Below are 15,274 nucleotides of genomic sequence, written 5' to 3'. Positions count from 1 at the left end.
AATGTATGAGCTATACAATAACTAAACGATTGAAATAAAACTGAAAAAGAAATACAGTGCTACAAAAGATCTATGGTCTTAAGTGTAAACACCTAACACTCAGGCTCATGTTCTTCTCAGGGTGAGTGTCAGGTAGCCTAAATCCAGGCCTCCTTCGCCTAAAGAAAACATTACTCTTATTTCAAAAGCTAATTACTGAGAGAGACGACCTGTCATAGGGCTGTGAAGGGAGCAAATGAATGGATGTTGGTCCAGTGGAGTAAAGAAGAACTGCAAGGTGTCATCCTGGAAGATAGTCTTGAGCCCAGGCTCTGAACTGTTTGAGAGCCAGGGAGAGACAAGAGGATTAGGAAGTTTGGTTGTCTACTAAGTAAAGAGGAGTGACACCTCGATGACAGTGATCCACAGCAAACTGCTATCTGCAAAGACTGACCGGTAACCACTGGACGCGTCAGTAGTCAACAAACACTTGTTGATTAATTGACATTTAAAAGGAAATTATGCTTGGAACTGTTCTGTATCTTGTTTCTGGTGGTAATTACAACCATTGGTATTTGCCAGAACTTGAACTGTACATTAAAAAGGGTAAATTATACTGTGTATAAATTTTTAAAAGAATTTTTTAAATTAAGGTATAATTCAAAGCAATTATGCTGAAGAGATCTATTTATTTGATAAACGTGGCTAAATGTATGGGTAACGTATTACTGTGAGAAAAGAAATTTGGCCCTTTGAAAATAAATTTGTACATAATAGGCAAAAAAAAAAAAAGCTAATTACTGAGCACCCACTAAGTCCCAGGCCAAAAAACACTTATAGTCTCTACTACTTTGGGGACTGATGAAGGAAAACAAGGGGGTGAGCTGGGAACAGGTCTGATCTTGGAATGGTCATGTTGATTTCCAGTAGCCAGGTTGCGAGAAGGTCCTCTGACATTGCTTACTTTGACACATCCTCCTCCTGAAAAGTTCATCTCAAAAAAGATTTTCAGTGTTCCCGTCAGACACTCACAAACTGTCTGAAAGTAGCTATCAACACTGAATTGCGAGGTGGAATTCACCCAAAGTGAACACTTTTAAACAAGCGCTTCCCTGTTGAGAGACCCAAGAGGTTTGTCTTAATTTAGTGGGAAGCATTATAGAACTGTAACATTGAGTGAAATATCCTAATATTAGCAGAGAAAAGTTTGCCAGTGCTCTGTTTCACAACAAGTATTGTATACCAAAAGATATAAGGAGTGTACAAGGTGTTTGTGGCTTTGTATGGCTTGATTAAAACTAATTACACTTAGGTGACTTTACTGAATAGGTGTGAAAATCTCCCTCTTGTGGGTATAAACAGGGACAGGCATGCGGGTGGGTAGAAGGTACGAGTGACATTTATCTGAATCACGCGGCTTAGCTCTAAAATCAGTTGTTCTGGAACATGCCAATTAAGTCACTTTTGTTCAACTGCATCAACTTTAAAGCCTCAATAATCTTCCTAAAGATGCATTAAGATTTTACAATTAGAATGAGCTGTAACAAACATGTGTTATTTCTAGCCAAAAAATCCTCCAAATCAAAACCTCCCCCCACTCTGCCAAAAAACCCTGTGTCTCTCCGCAGAATCTCTGTTCATTCTGCGGTTCTGTCCGTGGCCCCGAGCACGACGTTCAAGTCTTGGGGCTGAGTGATGGGAAACTGAAGTGGCTGCCCACCTCCCTGACTGCATCTGCGGAGGGAGCAGCCAGAGGGCTATTTCCCAGTGTTTACTCTTAGGTCTCGACTCAAGAGTTAAACCATCAGGTGTACCAAATTAGAGGTAAACTGAAGTTCCTCTTTAAGATCAGCGGAAATGAGAAGTAGCTTCGTGTAACCCTGAGTTCTTTGAATATGCAATCCAGACCACACTTGCTGGTAGAGGGGCTCCGAGGGACTCCCAGTCATTCATATTACTTCCTTCTACCGAGCAGGGAAGAGTCCCCCCTGATTTTAGGATATACACTGGGACGTTTTATTTGTTTGTGTGTGGGGCTCTACCTGTCAGCAGCATTATGATAAAGCAGAAGAGCAAGGGGTGTACAAGATGACCCGATGTGCTGGAGAGCCAGGGAGACCCAGGGGGTAGGATCAAATGATGCTGTGCTTAAGGGGCGTGATTCACCATCAGGACGCTCTGGGCTCTTGTTAGAAATGTACTTTCTTGGTCCAACCCAGACTTACCTGGGAGCGGGGAGGGCAGTGCTCATTTTGCAACAAGCCTTGCCGGATGTTCTGATGCAGGCTAAACAACCAATGCCTGTGGATGTGAAGCGAATTCCTACCTGAGTCTTGCCTGGCCCAGGGTTATGGACCTATTCCATTAAACACGGAAAACCAACCAGGCCATGCTGGGAGACAGGGACGTGCCCGAGGGGCAGCAAAGGCCATTGGCTGGCTGGCAGAAGCATCTCCAGGACTCACCCAGCCCCTCTCCTGACTGGAAGCCCTGGAGCCACTGACCCCGCAGTTGACCCTGGTCCAGATGTACCTGGACTCAGCTGGCCATGCTGCCAGCCAACGAGGGGATGCAGGCAGCTCTGAGCAGGTGGTGAAGGAGGCCCAATCTCCTTCGCTCTCTCCCCCTCCAGCCCTGCTCCAGGGCCTTGGGAAGAGCCAGACTCCAGGTCTAAAAATGGCAGGGGCTCTGGGACCTCAGGAGGAGAGAGGTACAAAACAACAGAACATCTTCACGTCATCTGCAGCTAATCCCTGCCACAGACCTTACCGAGAAAAGCAATGCAACTTGCTCCCATCATTCATCTGTCAACGTATATCCACATTCAAATGGAGTCGCTGGTCCTGGATGAGCCCCCTAAACCTCAGCGCAAATCATTACCGTTGGGCGTCTCCGTCATCCAGCACCTCCCGCTGCCTGATGTCCTCAGGACCTGCAGAGGGCAGACTGAACCTTCTGTTTTTCTTTATTGGATACACCAGGTGTGAGAGTTATACAAGTGCGTTCTACCCTGTGTGTCGGATGCAGTGTACCTGTGTACCTTCTCTCATAGGAGCTCTGAAATGAACTGACCTCGCTTACATATGGTACAAACACAAGCAAACCAAAATACAATCAGGTGGCATCCCAATGTGGGTAACGTAAACAGTTAAATTACGAAGTCATTATTTTAAGCTCAAAATTCTTCAATGAAAATGGCATACAAAAACCATATAAATTACATTTAAGGTCTGTACAGGATTCTAAGAAAAAAAAGAAAAAAATAACAATACTGTGCTCTGTACAATATTGTCTCCTTTGTAACATTCCAAACCCCAAAAACACTTTCCCTTGAATCCAGAAAACTGGGCAAAATACACATGCAGGATAATTAAAATCATTTCACAGAAGTACAAAATTGTGTGGGTTTCTTTTAAGGCACATTTCGTTTTAACACAGAACTCCCATTCCAGGAGCCCCTTTCTCATCAGACTCTGACAGGCGGCAGGCGAACGCGTCCTGTTCTCACTAATCTTTGGTGGCTGAAGGGAGACTGTTACTGGTGGGCGGGCGGGTAGCAGAGAGAAAAGCAGCCTCCTCCATCCTCATGCAGCAGCCCAGTCGCTGGGCATCGCAAAGCCCGAGGTCCCACCTCACTGCCTTTTTGCAGGCCTGTTTTCCCAATGTTTTGAAATATTCAATCCCTATGCAACATGGAGGGAAGATGCCACCTAATTTCCTTCAAAGCACAGGCACTGCTCACGGCCGACTGATCTCCAGGGAAATGTAGGTGGCACTGGGGGTCACCATGCGTCCTGCTGCGTTACCTACCACCCCTGCCTCGTCAGGAGCCATTGGCTACAAGACCCTCCAACCAAGCAGGTGGGTACAGAGCTGCTCCGTGCACGAGAGGACGACAGAGGAGGACTTCGCCCAGGGAGACTGCACTCCAGCCCACTGGTACCCAGGGCGCGCTCCTCAGAGAGGCCCAAGTCTCCTGCCAAGCGCCCCGCGGCCCTGCAGCCCTCAGGCTTCCAGCTGGACCTCAGACTCGTCCATCTGCAGAGTGTCATTGTCTCCCAGCAGCTCGGTCTCGGGGACGGAACCGTCCTCCTCCTCCTCTGCTTCCTGCACGGGGCTCTGGGCCACGTCTTCCGGGACATTCTGCGTGTCCTCAGTGCCCTCCGAGAGCAGGGCTGCCCTGTCTGCCACAGACGTGTTGGAGGGCGCGGTGGTGACGTACCCCGTGCTGGTGGAGCCGCTGCCACTGTGGTGGGAGCCAGGCTTGGGCACCATCTGGGCAGGCACCTGCTGCGGGGCCATCTGCATCGGGATCTGGACCGGGTAAAAGTTGGGCAGGTAGGCCCCGTAGGCCGGCACGGGCTGGTACCCATTGACGGGGATGTAGAGCTGGGGAGGGGGTACCATGGGTCTGATCTGGCCCTTCATGGGGATGAACTGGGGCTGCGGGAAGGGCTGGGCCTTCTGCTTGGGGCCCCCGTAGCGGGCGTTGCTGACGTTGCTGACGGGGCTGGTGCTGAGGGAGCTGGTCTGCGTGACGTTGCTGGCGCCTGAGGTCTGCCCCGAGCTGTTGTAGGTAGACAGGTTGCCCCAGGCCCGCAGCCGGCTGTGGATGTCCTTGAAGCGGGGCCGCCGGCTGGGGAACTCGTGCCAGCACTCGATCATCAGCGCGTACACCCAGGCAGGGCAGTCGTCGGGGCAGGGCAGCACCTGCCGGCTCCGGACCATCTCCACCACGTCCTGGTTGGAGTGGCCGCAGTAGGGCTGCAGGCCGTAGCTGAACACCTCCCACAGGACCACGCCGTAGGACCAGATGTCCGAGTCCACAGAGAACTTGCCGTACATGATGGCCTCGGGAGACATCCAGCGGATGGGCAGCAGCGCGCTCCCCGTCAGCTTATAGTAGTCAGCTGAGTACACTTCGCGGAAGAGCCCCAAGTCCGAGATCTTCACGGTCAGCTTGTCGTACACGAGGACGTTGCGGGTGGCCAGGTCCTTGTGGACCACGTGGTGGCTGGACAGGTACTCCATGCCCGCGGCGATCTGTGCCACCACGTGCACAAAGTCGGGGGGCTCCAGGGCGGACTTCACCGTGCGGTCATCGTCTGTGCTGCCCACGTCCGAGTGCGGCGAGCGCATGACCAGGAACTCATGCAGGTCGCCGTGCGAGCAGTAGCTGAAGATCATGCTGAGGGGCTGGTCCTTGGTCACCACGCCCAGCAGGCAGACAATGTTGGGGTGCTGCAGCCGTGCCCGCAGCAGGGCCTCGTGCCGGAACTCCTCCCGGAGCGGCCCCTCTGCTTTGTCCTTCAGCGTCTTGATGGCCACGGCCTGGGTCTGCTCGCCCGGCGCCGGGCCGAACAGATGCCCTTTGTAGACCTTGCCGAACCGGTCCTCCCCGAGCTCCTCCATGAACCTCACCGTGGACAAGCTGATCTCCTTGAGTTTGGCCTGCCAAAAAGAAAAGCTCTGGTGAAACATTTCTGCCACCGAGATGCGAGGAGGCAGAGCTGAACAGCTGGGAGGGCATTCTCGGGGGTCGGCAGTCCTAGAGCCGCCCCCCAGCCTGGGCTTGCAGAGGACCCGCCAGTCCCACCCAGCCCAGGCTCAGCCTGCCCCGCACAATGCTCTCTGCTCTTAAATGTGCTCTGACACCATGAGGCTGCCTGAAACCTTCAACAGGGTCCCAACCAGGCTGCAAACAATGTCCCCACCCAAAGATAACACTGCAGACTATATGTGTGAGGGTGTGTGTGTGCGCACACCTGTTTACACACCCCAGCCATGCTGAACTCCGGCTGTCCTCCCAGCTGTGTCCCCCACTTAGGGACTTTCCTGGTGTTCCCTGCCATGTGCCCACTGACAGGCCCAGTCACCACTGTTCATCACAACAAGATGCGATGTCTACTTCCCTCGAACCCTGAGGTGTGCTTCCCCCGATCTGAGTCATTTTTAGAGTCCAGGCCAGCTGTTCTCCAGATGTGCCTCCAAGGGCCTGTTTTGCCGCTTCCCCTCGATTAGATTCTCCAGTGGATGCCACCTGACAGAAGCACCACACAGGTGAAATCGATTTGAACCTTGCGTCTCAGCCTCTACAACTTCCCATCCCTTCTGTGTGCGTGGCCCCATCCTCGGAGGCTCTATGAACCCAAGGGAATCTGTGCCCTCACCTGCCAGCCCTTCACCCACAGCAAACCCTCCATGACTCCTGGCTACTGAGCAGAATGAGTCCACCTTCTCCCTCTTCAGAGCCTGGATGGAAATGGTTTTCCCCCCAAACTTTCAAGTAATGTAAATGCCCCTTCACTGAAGCTAGGTGGGCTGGGAGAGACCTCCTCCTGTGATACACAGGGAGAGACCTCCTCCTGTGATACATTTCAGTGTGTTCTCGCTACCCTAAGAACTCAGGTTGGGGGTGGTCTGCCCCCTTACCACCACTACAGGACTGTTGCTGTGTCCTTCCCTGTAAAACAAAACAAAGCAAAACCAACCCAAACCCAAACTGACCAGAAAACAGGTCATCATCCCTTAAAAATACCATGTTGACCCTCTAGTGGTGGGGGTGATCTGAGCCCTTCCTTTGTGTGTCCTCCTGTGGGGACAGCTGAAGCACAGCAAAGTGAGGACACCTCATTCGGGCCCATGCTAAAATGGCTGGTCTCCGTCGAGGGAGAACAGTGAAGTCCAAACACACCTTCCATATGCCCCCTAAGGACACAAACGTCCTGGTATATTTTAGAGAAGAAACGGCAAAACGAAGGGCAGTTTAAAAGAATTATGTGCTGTGTATCAAGCAAATTAAGAATCTCCAGGTAGAGGTTAAGCCTGGGGGAGCTGCCTCTTTAAATACGGGGGCACACAGACCTGCTTGTGCTGGTTGATGAGAGGCATTTCCACGTCCTGGCTGGGTGAGGCCATCAGCTGCCGCCTCTGGGGCGTGGAGGAAGAAGCCTTCTGTTTATTCCGGCACATGCAGACCAAGAAGAAAAGGCATGCGATGACCAGGGGAATGGCGATGCTTGGAACCAAGATGTACAGAATTCCCATCCTGCTGCTGTCTTGGGGGCCTGTGAACAGCAAGGCGTTCATGAGTTTTCTGAAAACATCCCTGTTTGCAACTCGAAGTTCTCCACCATCCCACTCCCACCTCCAACTAAAATATTCAAGCACAAGTAGATAATCAGGGTAAGTTTCACAAAGGGACAAAATTATAAGCCAAACCTCAAAAAAAGTAATGTACCCAAAAACACACATCCCGCTAAACATTTGTGAGACACAATCTAGAACTGCCCACCACGGAAACAAAGAGGAATACAGAGCTCAAAAAATAAACGAACTCTTAGGGCTTCCCTGGTGGCGCAGTGGTTGAGAGTCCACCTGCCGATGCAGGGGACACGGGTTCGTGCCCCGGTCCGGGAAGATCCCACATGCCGCGGAGCGGCTGGGCCCGTGAGCCATGGTCGCTGAGCCTGCACGTCCAGAGCCTGTGCTCCGCAACAGGAGAGGCCACAACAGTGAAAGGCCCGCATACATACCATACCGCAAAAAAAAAAAAAAAAAAAAAAGTTAATAAACAAACTCTAAAGGCCTTACAGTAGCAAACACCACCATCACATTCCCTTCTAATTTGAATACCGTTGGAAATAGGTGCTCTGACTTTTCATCTCTACTAAACTCGATGAAACACATGGGACATGCTTGTCCTCAGTGAAGGAAACTGGATACTGGCATTAGAAATGATCCTTTTCTTCATTCAACATTTTAGGGTTTTCCACATTTTTGAACAATGAACCCATATTCTTTCAAGACAATAATTAAAAATGCATTTGATTTAAAAGAGCACTGGTAGCCAATGAGTTTGAGCTAACAATTTGCAGCAGTTCCAAGTGTTTTTCCTTCATTTTTTTCCACGGTGAAGAGCAACGCTCTGTCTCCCCCTACAGGATTTACAGAAAAGCACAGAGGGCCCCAGGCTGCAAGGCTAAAAGGACGGCCAGGAACCCTGTGGGCAGTGCTGCCCTCTGAGGGAGAGTTGAGGCTTCTGCTCTGTGATGTGGAAGGCAAGTCCTCCAAAAGGCCCCTCTCCCCACAACAGTTTTCACCTTAACCTTGTGAATAATCACATGGGACTTGGGCCTCCCTATGACCAGTGGGTAATGAGCTTTCCATGTAAAAGCAAACAAGTGATTTCTGGTCCATGTGGTCCCCCAAAAGAGCTAATTCAGTTCTAAAAATCACCACTACCACCACCATAGTAAAGAAGCCTTGTCCCGAAGCCAGTCTTGCCCCCCAGCCTCCAAAAGAAGATAAAAATCAAATACAACCACACACACGACTCTCCTGACCCCACCCCGGAGGCAGATATTTTAGAAGACTCAGGGGCAGTGGGGATTCTGGGTCATTTTTCACGATTAGGGCTAAGGGGAGATTCCAGGACCCTCAGGCCAAGGTGAGAGATGTGACCACCATCCATAGGTTTGTAAACCATTAACTTTTATCATTACCTTTTAAAAATCACCAACAGAACACATGCTTATTAATAATTCTATTGACAGCATTAGAGAAACGTGAATATTCCTAATAACTAATTTCACCAAAGGCTATATATACTACTGTTAATAGGTTGGCATTCACTTAATTTTTTATGTATATATTTAAGTTGAACATGAAATAACCAATATTCAACTAATTTGACATAGAGAAGCAGCAGTTTCATATAATTTTTAAAAACAGAATTTTAAATGGAATCACATCATCCATGTTTTCCTGCTCCTGGTTTTGTGGCAGAATAATATATCTCAGGCCACGTTTCTCGCAGAACAGACAGCACTAGGCACTCTGCAAGAGCTGCACACTGTCCCAAGGTACGGATGTACTTCAATTATCATCCAACCCCTTGTTGGTAAACAATTACTCTGTTTGTCATTTAGCTGTTAAAAGTGATTCTGCAACAAATATCCTTGCATTTCTGCCCTTTAAGTGCAAATATTTCTGCAATGTAAGATTCCTATGGCATTGCCAGGTCAAAGAACATACATATTTCTCTTTATGATTTGATTCATTTTTAATTACAAAAATAAAAACTGCTCATTGTAAAAACATCTTATGCTGTAACATATCTGTAGGTCATGGGAAATCACTGCTGAAAGTATGATGTTTATCTTTGCAAAACTCCTTCCATGAAATACAGGTGCATATGTGTGCTCACTCACATACCCTTCACTCATTTTGTTTCTTTTATCAGAAAGAAAGAAAGAGGAAGGGAGGAAGGAAGGAAAGTGAGAGGGAAAGGAAAGGGAAGAGGAGGAGGATAAGAGAAAGACAGAGAGAGACAGAGAGGAGAACAGGAAGAAAGAAACCAAAAAGACATCACACAGCTATTGCCCTCCAGCTTGCTTCTTTCCCTTAACAGGTCGATATGAACATCCTTCCTTGCAGGAAATTTTTTTAAACAACTGTAGCATTCCATTGAATAACTTTACTATAATCTATTTACCAAACTTTTCATTCTTAGAATTTATTCCTGCACAGAGATAATGATGTCTGTAACATTTGTAGCCATGAACTACAAACTTTTCTCCTAGTCATAATTTAAGACAGAAATTGCAGGGAAAACAGTTAAGAGATTTAAGTTCTATTTTCTCCTCACTCTGCTGAGTCTCTGTGTAAAAGCTGAGCAGAGTGGGAGGCGAGGGAGGGCAAGCAGGAGGCCTTGTGCCCCAACTACAGATGCTGGTCTGAGAAGCTGGTTGTAACAGTAATGGGAAGCATTTCCACTAATAGTGGGAAATGCATGACAATGTTCACTGGGAAACAAGAGGCCGAACTGAATATTCCAGGACCACACATGGAAAGAGGGCTGACGGAAGGGCCCCCAAGTGTAAACAGGAGTCTCTGCTGAGTGGTAAAATTAGAGGTGATTTACACATTCTTCTTCAGACTTTTCTATAATCTAAAACGTCCTATAATGACGAGATACTACTTTTACAACCAGCAACAGCTTTATTTAAAACAAATGATCATGGTGGTGAAACTCGGTGTGGGCAGGGGGCTCCCAGAGCTATCAGCCTCCCGGTTCCACATCATCACAAAGTACACCCCACAGTCAACACTTTAAAAAAAAAAGAGAGAGAGAATACATACTACAAGAGGGTACGTCACACAGTTCCATGCGTACGTTTTTATTCTGCGTGAAGCACCAGGGGCCTTCCATCTGCCCTCCAGGGTTCCGGCAGTAGGCGTGCCCTCCTCCGAGCTCGGGGAAGTCGGCGCTGGTCAGGTGGTGGCTGTGGGGATGCTGCAGGGCCCACGGCTGGCACTGGTGTCCCGACTTGGTGGTGCTTGCCGTCCCTCTGTAATCTGTGCCTGAGCCGTTGTAGCACTGATGGTCTGAGAGAGAAGATGCGTCAGGAGGCCCCAAAATTAAGAGGAAGCCGCCCTCCTCTGGGGGTCCAGGGAGCACCCTTCTTCAACTATTCCAAAAAGGAACAACAAAGCCACCTTGCCTGGATGTACCCACACTGAAATTTCCAAAAGACCGAAGAGTTTGACATCACTTCCAAGGAAAGCAGCATTAGACGTAATGACTGAATACAGTCCCAAGCCCACAAATTTAATGGGCGGGTGCACCAGGTACATATATGGGGAAACAACTGGTCAGAAGTTATTCTATGGCCCTGAAACACCTTTGGACTCACGAGGCACCCCCATTCCACAATGACGATGTCAACCCCAGCCTCACGTTCGCTTGCACTAGAAGCAAAACCAAACGACGCAGCAGGGAAGAGAAACTCCCAGGCCTGGCCCCCCAGCCTCAGTGAGGACGCGGCTCAGCCTCCTGTGCACAGAGCCCCAGGCTCACTCCACTCCGGGGCCAGGGGGACCCAGGGCCTCTCTGAGCCACACCTGGGGTGTGTGTTTGTTGAACACCGGTTACACCGTGCTTGCCGTGTGCAGGCACTGTTCTAAGAACTTTCTAAATACTAACTCATTTAATCTACATTCCAGCTGCTGAGGTCAGCAGTTGTTATCCCCGTGTAACATGAGGAAACTCATATTTAAGCAACTTGCCTGAGGTCCCATGGAGTCAGCCTGGCAAACAGGATTTGGACGGTGCAGTGGGTCTGCAGACCAGGCTCTGACTGCCCTGGTGAGGAGCCCTGCCGCCCTTGGGAACCCTGGCCTCGCCAAGGAAGTGAATATTTCCCAAGCCTGGGAGGGAGGCGACCACTTCCCTGGGTCCCCTCCCCTCAAGGAGGGCCACAATCCTAGTCAGCTGCTGAGAGATGCTTGTGCACCACAAGGCAGTCTTGGAAGCGGACCCTGCCTCCCCCAAAGCTCCTCACAGCTTTGGGGGCAGGTGCAGAAAGTCCTCCCATCTTAGAGAAGCCAAGTTTGTGGCTCATCAGGGTAGAGTGACTTACTGGGGACCCACAAGCAGGCAGGGCCAGGAGGGCTGTGCAACTGGAACTGGACAACGGCGAGTCCCCACCCCGCAACTGCCCTACCGGAATGGGGGCCGGTCTGTGAGACTTCCCCGGATGGAATGGGGTCCCCAGGCTCTTAAGAGGCAGGACCCCGGCCTCGGGGGCGGGCACAGACTCACAGCGGCCCAGCCTCTCGGCCGGGATGCCGATGCGCATGCAGTTGGCGGCGTCCGGGCTCTCGGGCATGGGCAATGCCTCGCACTTGGGCAACTGCAGCCGCATGAGGATGAGCGGGTTGGAGCGCGCAATCGTGTACTCCTGGCGGCAGAGGTCGCTCTCCAGCACCTCGCACTCGTCCCGGCACAGCTCGCGCGGCTTGGGCGCCCGGGAGCGCGCGTCGCACAGCGGGAACACGAAGTGGCAGAAGGACGGGATGGCGAACTGCGAGCACTGGTCCGACAGGTGCGTGGAGGTGCCGATCATGGTGAAGGCAGCTGCGGAGGCGGCGAGGCTGGCGTTAGGGTGGGCTGGGCCCTGCCTGGGACCAACATCTGCCCGGCAACCCCTGCCCAGCGCCCCTGGTTTCATCTCCAGCCCTGGCTCCCTACTCTTCCCAGGGCCCCTGGTCCCACCCACCCTGCCCGGCGCCCGTGGACCCCCATCTCGACCATGCCCCGCCGCCCCCCGCCCTCCGCCTTGTCTTCTGCCAGCCGCGAGAGGCTCTCATAAGAGCAGGGGCCCGGGGAGCACATAAGCCGCCCAGGTTTGCACCACACAAAGAAGGTCCCTGGTGCCAGGGCTTCATTTACAAACATCAAAAGCGAGACAAGAAAGAAAGAAAACTAGGCCCCAGATCTCATCCACCTAGATGCTACTTCCATGACAGGAAGATTCTGTTATCAGGCCCAAAGCCACTTCCTAAGGTCCTGCTATGAACTGGCTCTGCAAGCACATGGCGGTAGGTAAAGCTGTGGGCTGAGTGGCTTCTAGAAGGAGAGATTGGAGCAGAGGCACAAGGACCAAGCCTGGGTCTTCCTGACATCTCAGGGCCTGTGAGAAGAGGGGAGGCCTGGCCAGGGGATGGAGATAGTGTGCCAGAAAGAGGAACGATCCGCCCTGTGACATGCAGCCTAAGGAGGAGTAAGATGACAAATGGGGGTACAGGGGAGTCCCTCAGGTGGAGTCTGGGGAGAGCCAAGAAACTGCTGGAGGAGGTTCTAAGTGGGGAGAGGGGCAGGGCTTTGTGATAAAGGAGAGCAGAGAAGCAGGCTGTCGCAGGAGAGTCTGGAGCCAGGGTGGGCTGGCTTGCTTTTTAGGGGCAAGATGTCACAAGATGGAGCCTGATGGGAAGAACCTGACACCTGATGTGGAGAAGGGAAGAGGGTGGAAGCTTCAGATACAAAGTCTAGGCAGGTGAGCGGGAGCAGAGTTGCCAGTGGCATGAGGGAAGGCGTGCACTCCAGGCGCTCTCCTCAGGGCTGTGGCAGTCAGGGTTCAAAGGAAAGCATCAGTTGCCCCATACATGCCCACGCCAGAAGGCCCACTCCACTCTGACCTATGAAGGACCTGCTTATAAGGATCTGATCTTGGACAGCTGGAGGAAAAGAGGCGCCTCTGTCTACACACCCTGCTGAGATGGGGAGGAGGAAACCAGAGAGGTTGGAATTTAGTTCCTGGGACACCCCAGCTTCACCCATGACTTGTAGTGCCATGCCCACTGTGGCCAGCAGGTGGCGCTGCTGGCACCCTTTCCCCACACTGCCCCCCCCCCCCCCCGCACGCCCCCCACCCCCACCCCAAGGACCCACCAGCCACCCATGGCAGGCATTGGGTTAGATGAGCTGGCATGGGAGCCCAGTTCTGGCCCTGCCCTGTCATTTACTACAGGGTTGTCAGTCACTCAGTCCTTTCTGGGCCTGGCTCTTTATCTGTCAAGTGATCTGTCGAGGCCATACTGCGGGGAATGAAAGCCCACATGGAGCCAATAAAATAGCACGTGAGGTGAATGGTCCATGAGGGTCTGGTAACAGGCTGTGTCCATGCGCTGCACGCAGCGCTGGGTTCCAGGCACTCTGCAGTGTGCTGCTCACATCATCCTTAGTCTTCTGGTCCCTTGTGGACAATATTAAAATTGAGGAATGGAGAGGTAAGAGGTTAAGGTGCAGGGTCTCTTGGAGTTAGCTGACAAACCAAGTTTGAACCCAGTTCAGTCCCATCACGTGAGCTGGCAACTGACTACCAAGAGGGTTGTTGCCAGTGTTGGACCTGACCCCCAGGCAGGGAAAGACCTAAGAAAGCCAAACATGGCATTGCTTTTGGGGTACCAACTGATAGGATGTCAAGGCTGACCCTTTTAGGATTTCTCCTACCCCCGCCCCAGAACCTATCATGTGAGGGCTTATTTCTGAAAGATGGTTCTAGGCACCGAGGAGGTCCAACCATCATGTCCCCGTTTTCGTTTACACCCAGCACATCACTCGGACGGTTCTCTGGGGCCCATTCCTGGGAAGCTTCCGGAGTCCCTGGAATGAGTTCTGACAAGCACGCTCTCCAAACAGACTATCTCCACAACCAATGCAGTCTCTAAACCTCAAGTCAGTCAGTCTAGAGCAACTTCACGTTTATTTTTTCAAAAATACACAAATGTAGAGAACCCTCATTCTAAACTTGTACCTAAAAACTACTATAAAAATGAGTCTGCTGAGACATCTGATTTGTTAATCCTTTAAACAATTCCTGAAGAAATAATTGAGAGACAGTCTTGTGCCTTGAATCAGTGTTTGCCAATTACTGGGATATAAAATTAATTCTGGTCTGCGGGTAGCATTTTAAAAGATGACTAGAACGGAACAGAGGATGTCAGGGTGCATGGTTCGCATTAAGGCTGGAACCAACTTTTTTCTTTAATGAAATAAAACTGAAGAGAAAAATCGCAGTGCACTCACTGCCTTTGTTCAGGGCAAATGTTGTTTCCTGTAGCCCATTTCAGTTCTGTGAAGTAGAGGTATGTGTAGACTAAGTGACGATGTAAAATACACTTTTTATTGATACTGTACGTTGTGGTCAGAAAGTTTGAGAAGTTCTGCTTTAAATGGCATAAGAAGCTTTTCCAATGAGAGATACCAACAATTATAAAAGATTCTCCCATTGGAACAAGATAGCACCTTCCAAGATCTCCGGGTCCCATTACTGCCCTTCCATTCTCACTGGACACCTGGCCCTGTCCTCAGGGGGCTCTGTAACCATGGGCCAGGCAGGCCCCTCTGTGACCGTGACCTTAGACCCTCCAGACTGTGGGTGAAATACAAAGCCAGGGTTGACCTAAAACTTAGAAGAACATCAGTGTCACCTATGTGAGTTTCTACCTGGGGACCTCCTTTGTGCCCTTACCAGGGCAGTGCTTTGCCAGCCCCTCCACAAATCCCTCCAGAATCACTGGGAGCCCCACATCGCAGGTTGGCCGGGGTCAAGAACCACTGTGCGGAGGATGTAGTTCAACGGGGACACCTGCCATCTTCACAAGATCCTCCTTGTTCCTTATAGAGTCTGGAGAGAAAACGTTTGGGCTTGTGGGGAGAGCAGAGAGAGGCGGAGGGGGGCTTTTTGGGGCCTTGGTCTAATTCATTTTCTCACTTCTCAAGGGCTTTCCCCCAGGAAGTCCTTGACATCAATGTGAGGACTAACAACCAACCAGAGACAGTAACTTCTAAAATGACGGAGAACGAGCAGCTTCACTCCTAAGTGATCTGCTCCATTTCTCACACAACGGAGCAGGTACCCAATGACCTGGCTATGCCTGCAAACTGGGGGCCTACGGGGGTCTGAGTTCACTGCAGTGTCCCCAGGCACAGCCGATGGCCTGGAACCTC

General features: G+C 51.0%; 1 protein-coding gene across 1 annotated transcript in view; it reads right to left on the bottom strand.

The window, feature by feature from the left end:
• Positions 1-2,928: 2,928 nt before the first annotated feature.
• ROR2 (receptor tyrosine kinase like orphan receptor 2) overlaps positions 2,929-15,274 on the bottom strand; it is a 225,181-nt gene continuing 212,835 nt past the window's right edge. Inside the window, exons 6-9 of the mRNA XM_065879169.1 lie at positions 11,585-11,899; positions 10,123-10,368; positions 6,844-7,046; positions 2,929-5,430 (exon numbers count right to left, since the gene is read on the bottom strand). Of these exons, the coding sequence (XP_065735241.1) occupies positions 3,985-5,430; positions 6,844-7,046; positions 10,123-10,368; positions 11,585-11,899 (2,210 nt within the window). The 3' untranslated portion in view covers positions 2,929-3,984. The remainder of the gene's footprint in view (positions 5,431-6,843; positions 7,047-10,122; positions 10,369-11,584; positions 11,900-15,274) is intronic.

The sequence above is a fragment of the Phocoena phocoena genome, chromosome 6, assembly GCF_963924675.1.
Source record: "Phocoena phocoena chromosome 6, mPhoPho1.1, whole genome shotgun sequence".
NCBI lineage: Eukaryota > Metazoa > Chordata > Mammalia > Artiodactyla > Phocoenidae > Phocoena > Phocoena phocoena.
Note: the sequence above shows the minus strand (reverse complement) of the source record. Positions and strands in the feature narration are given on the sequence as shown.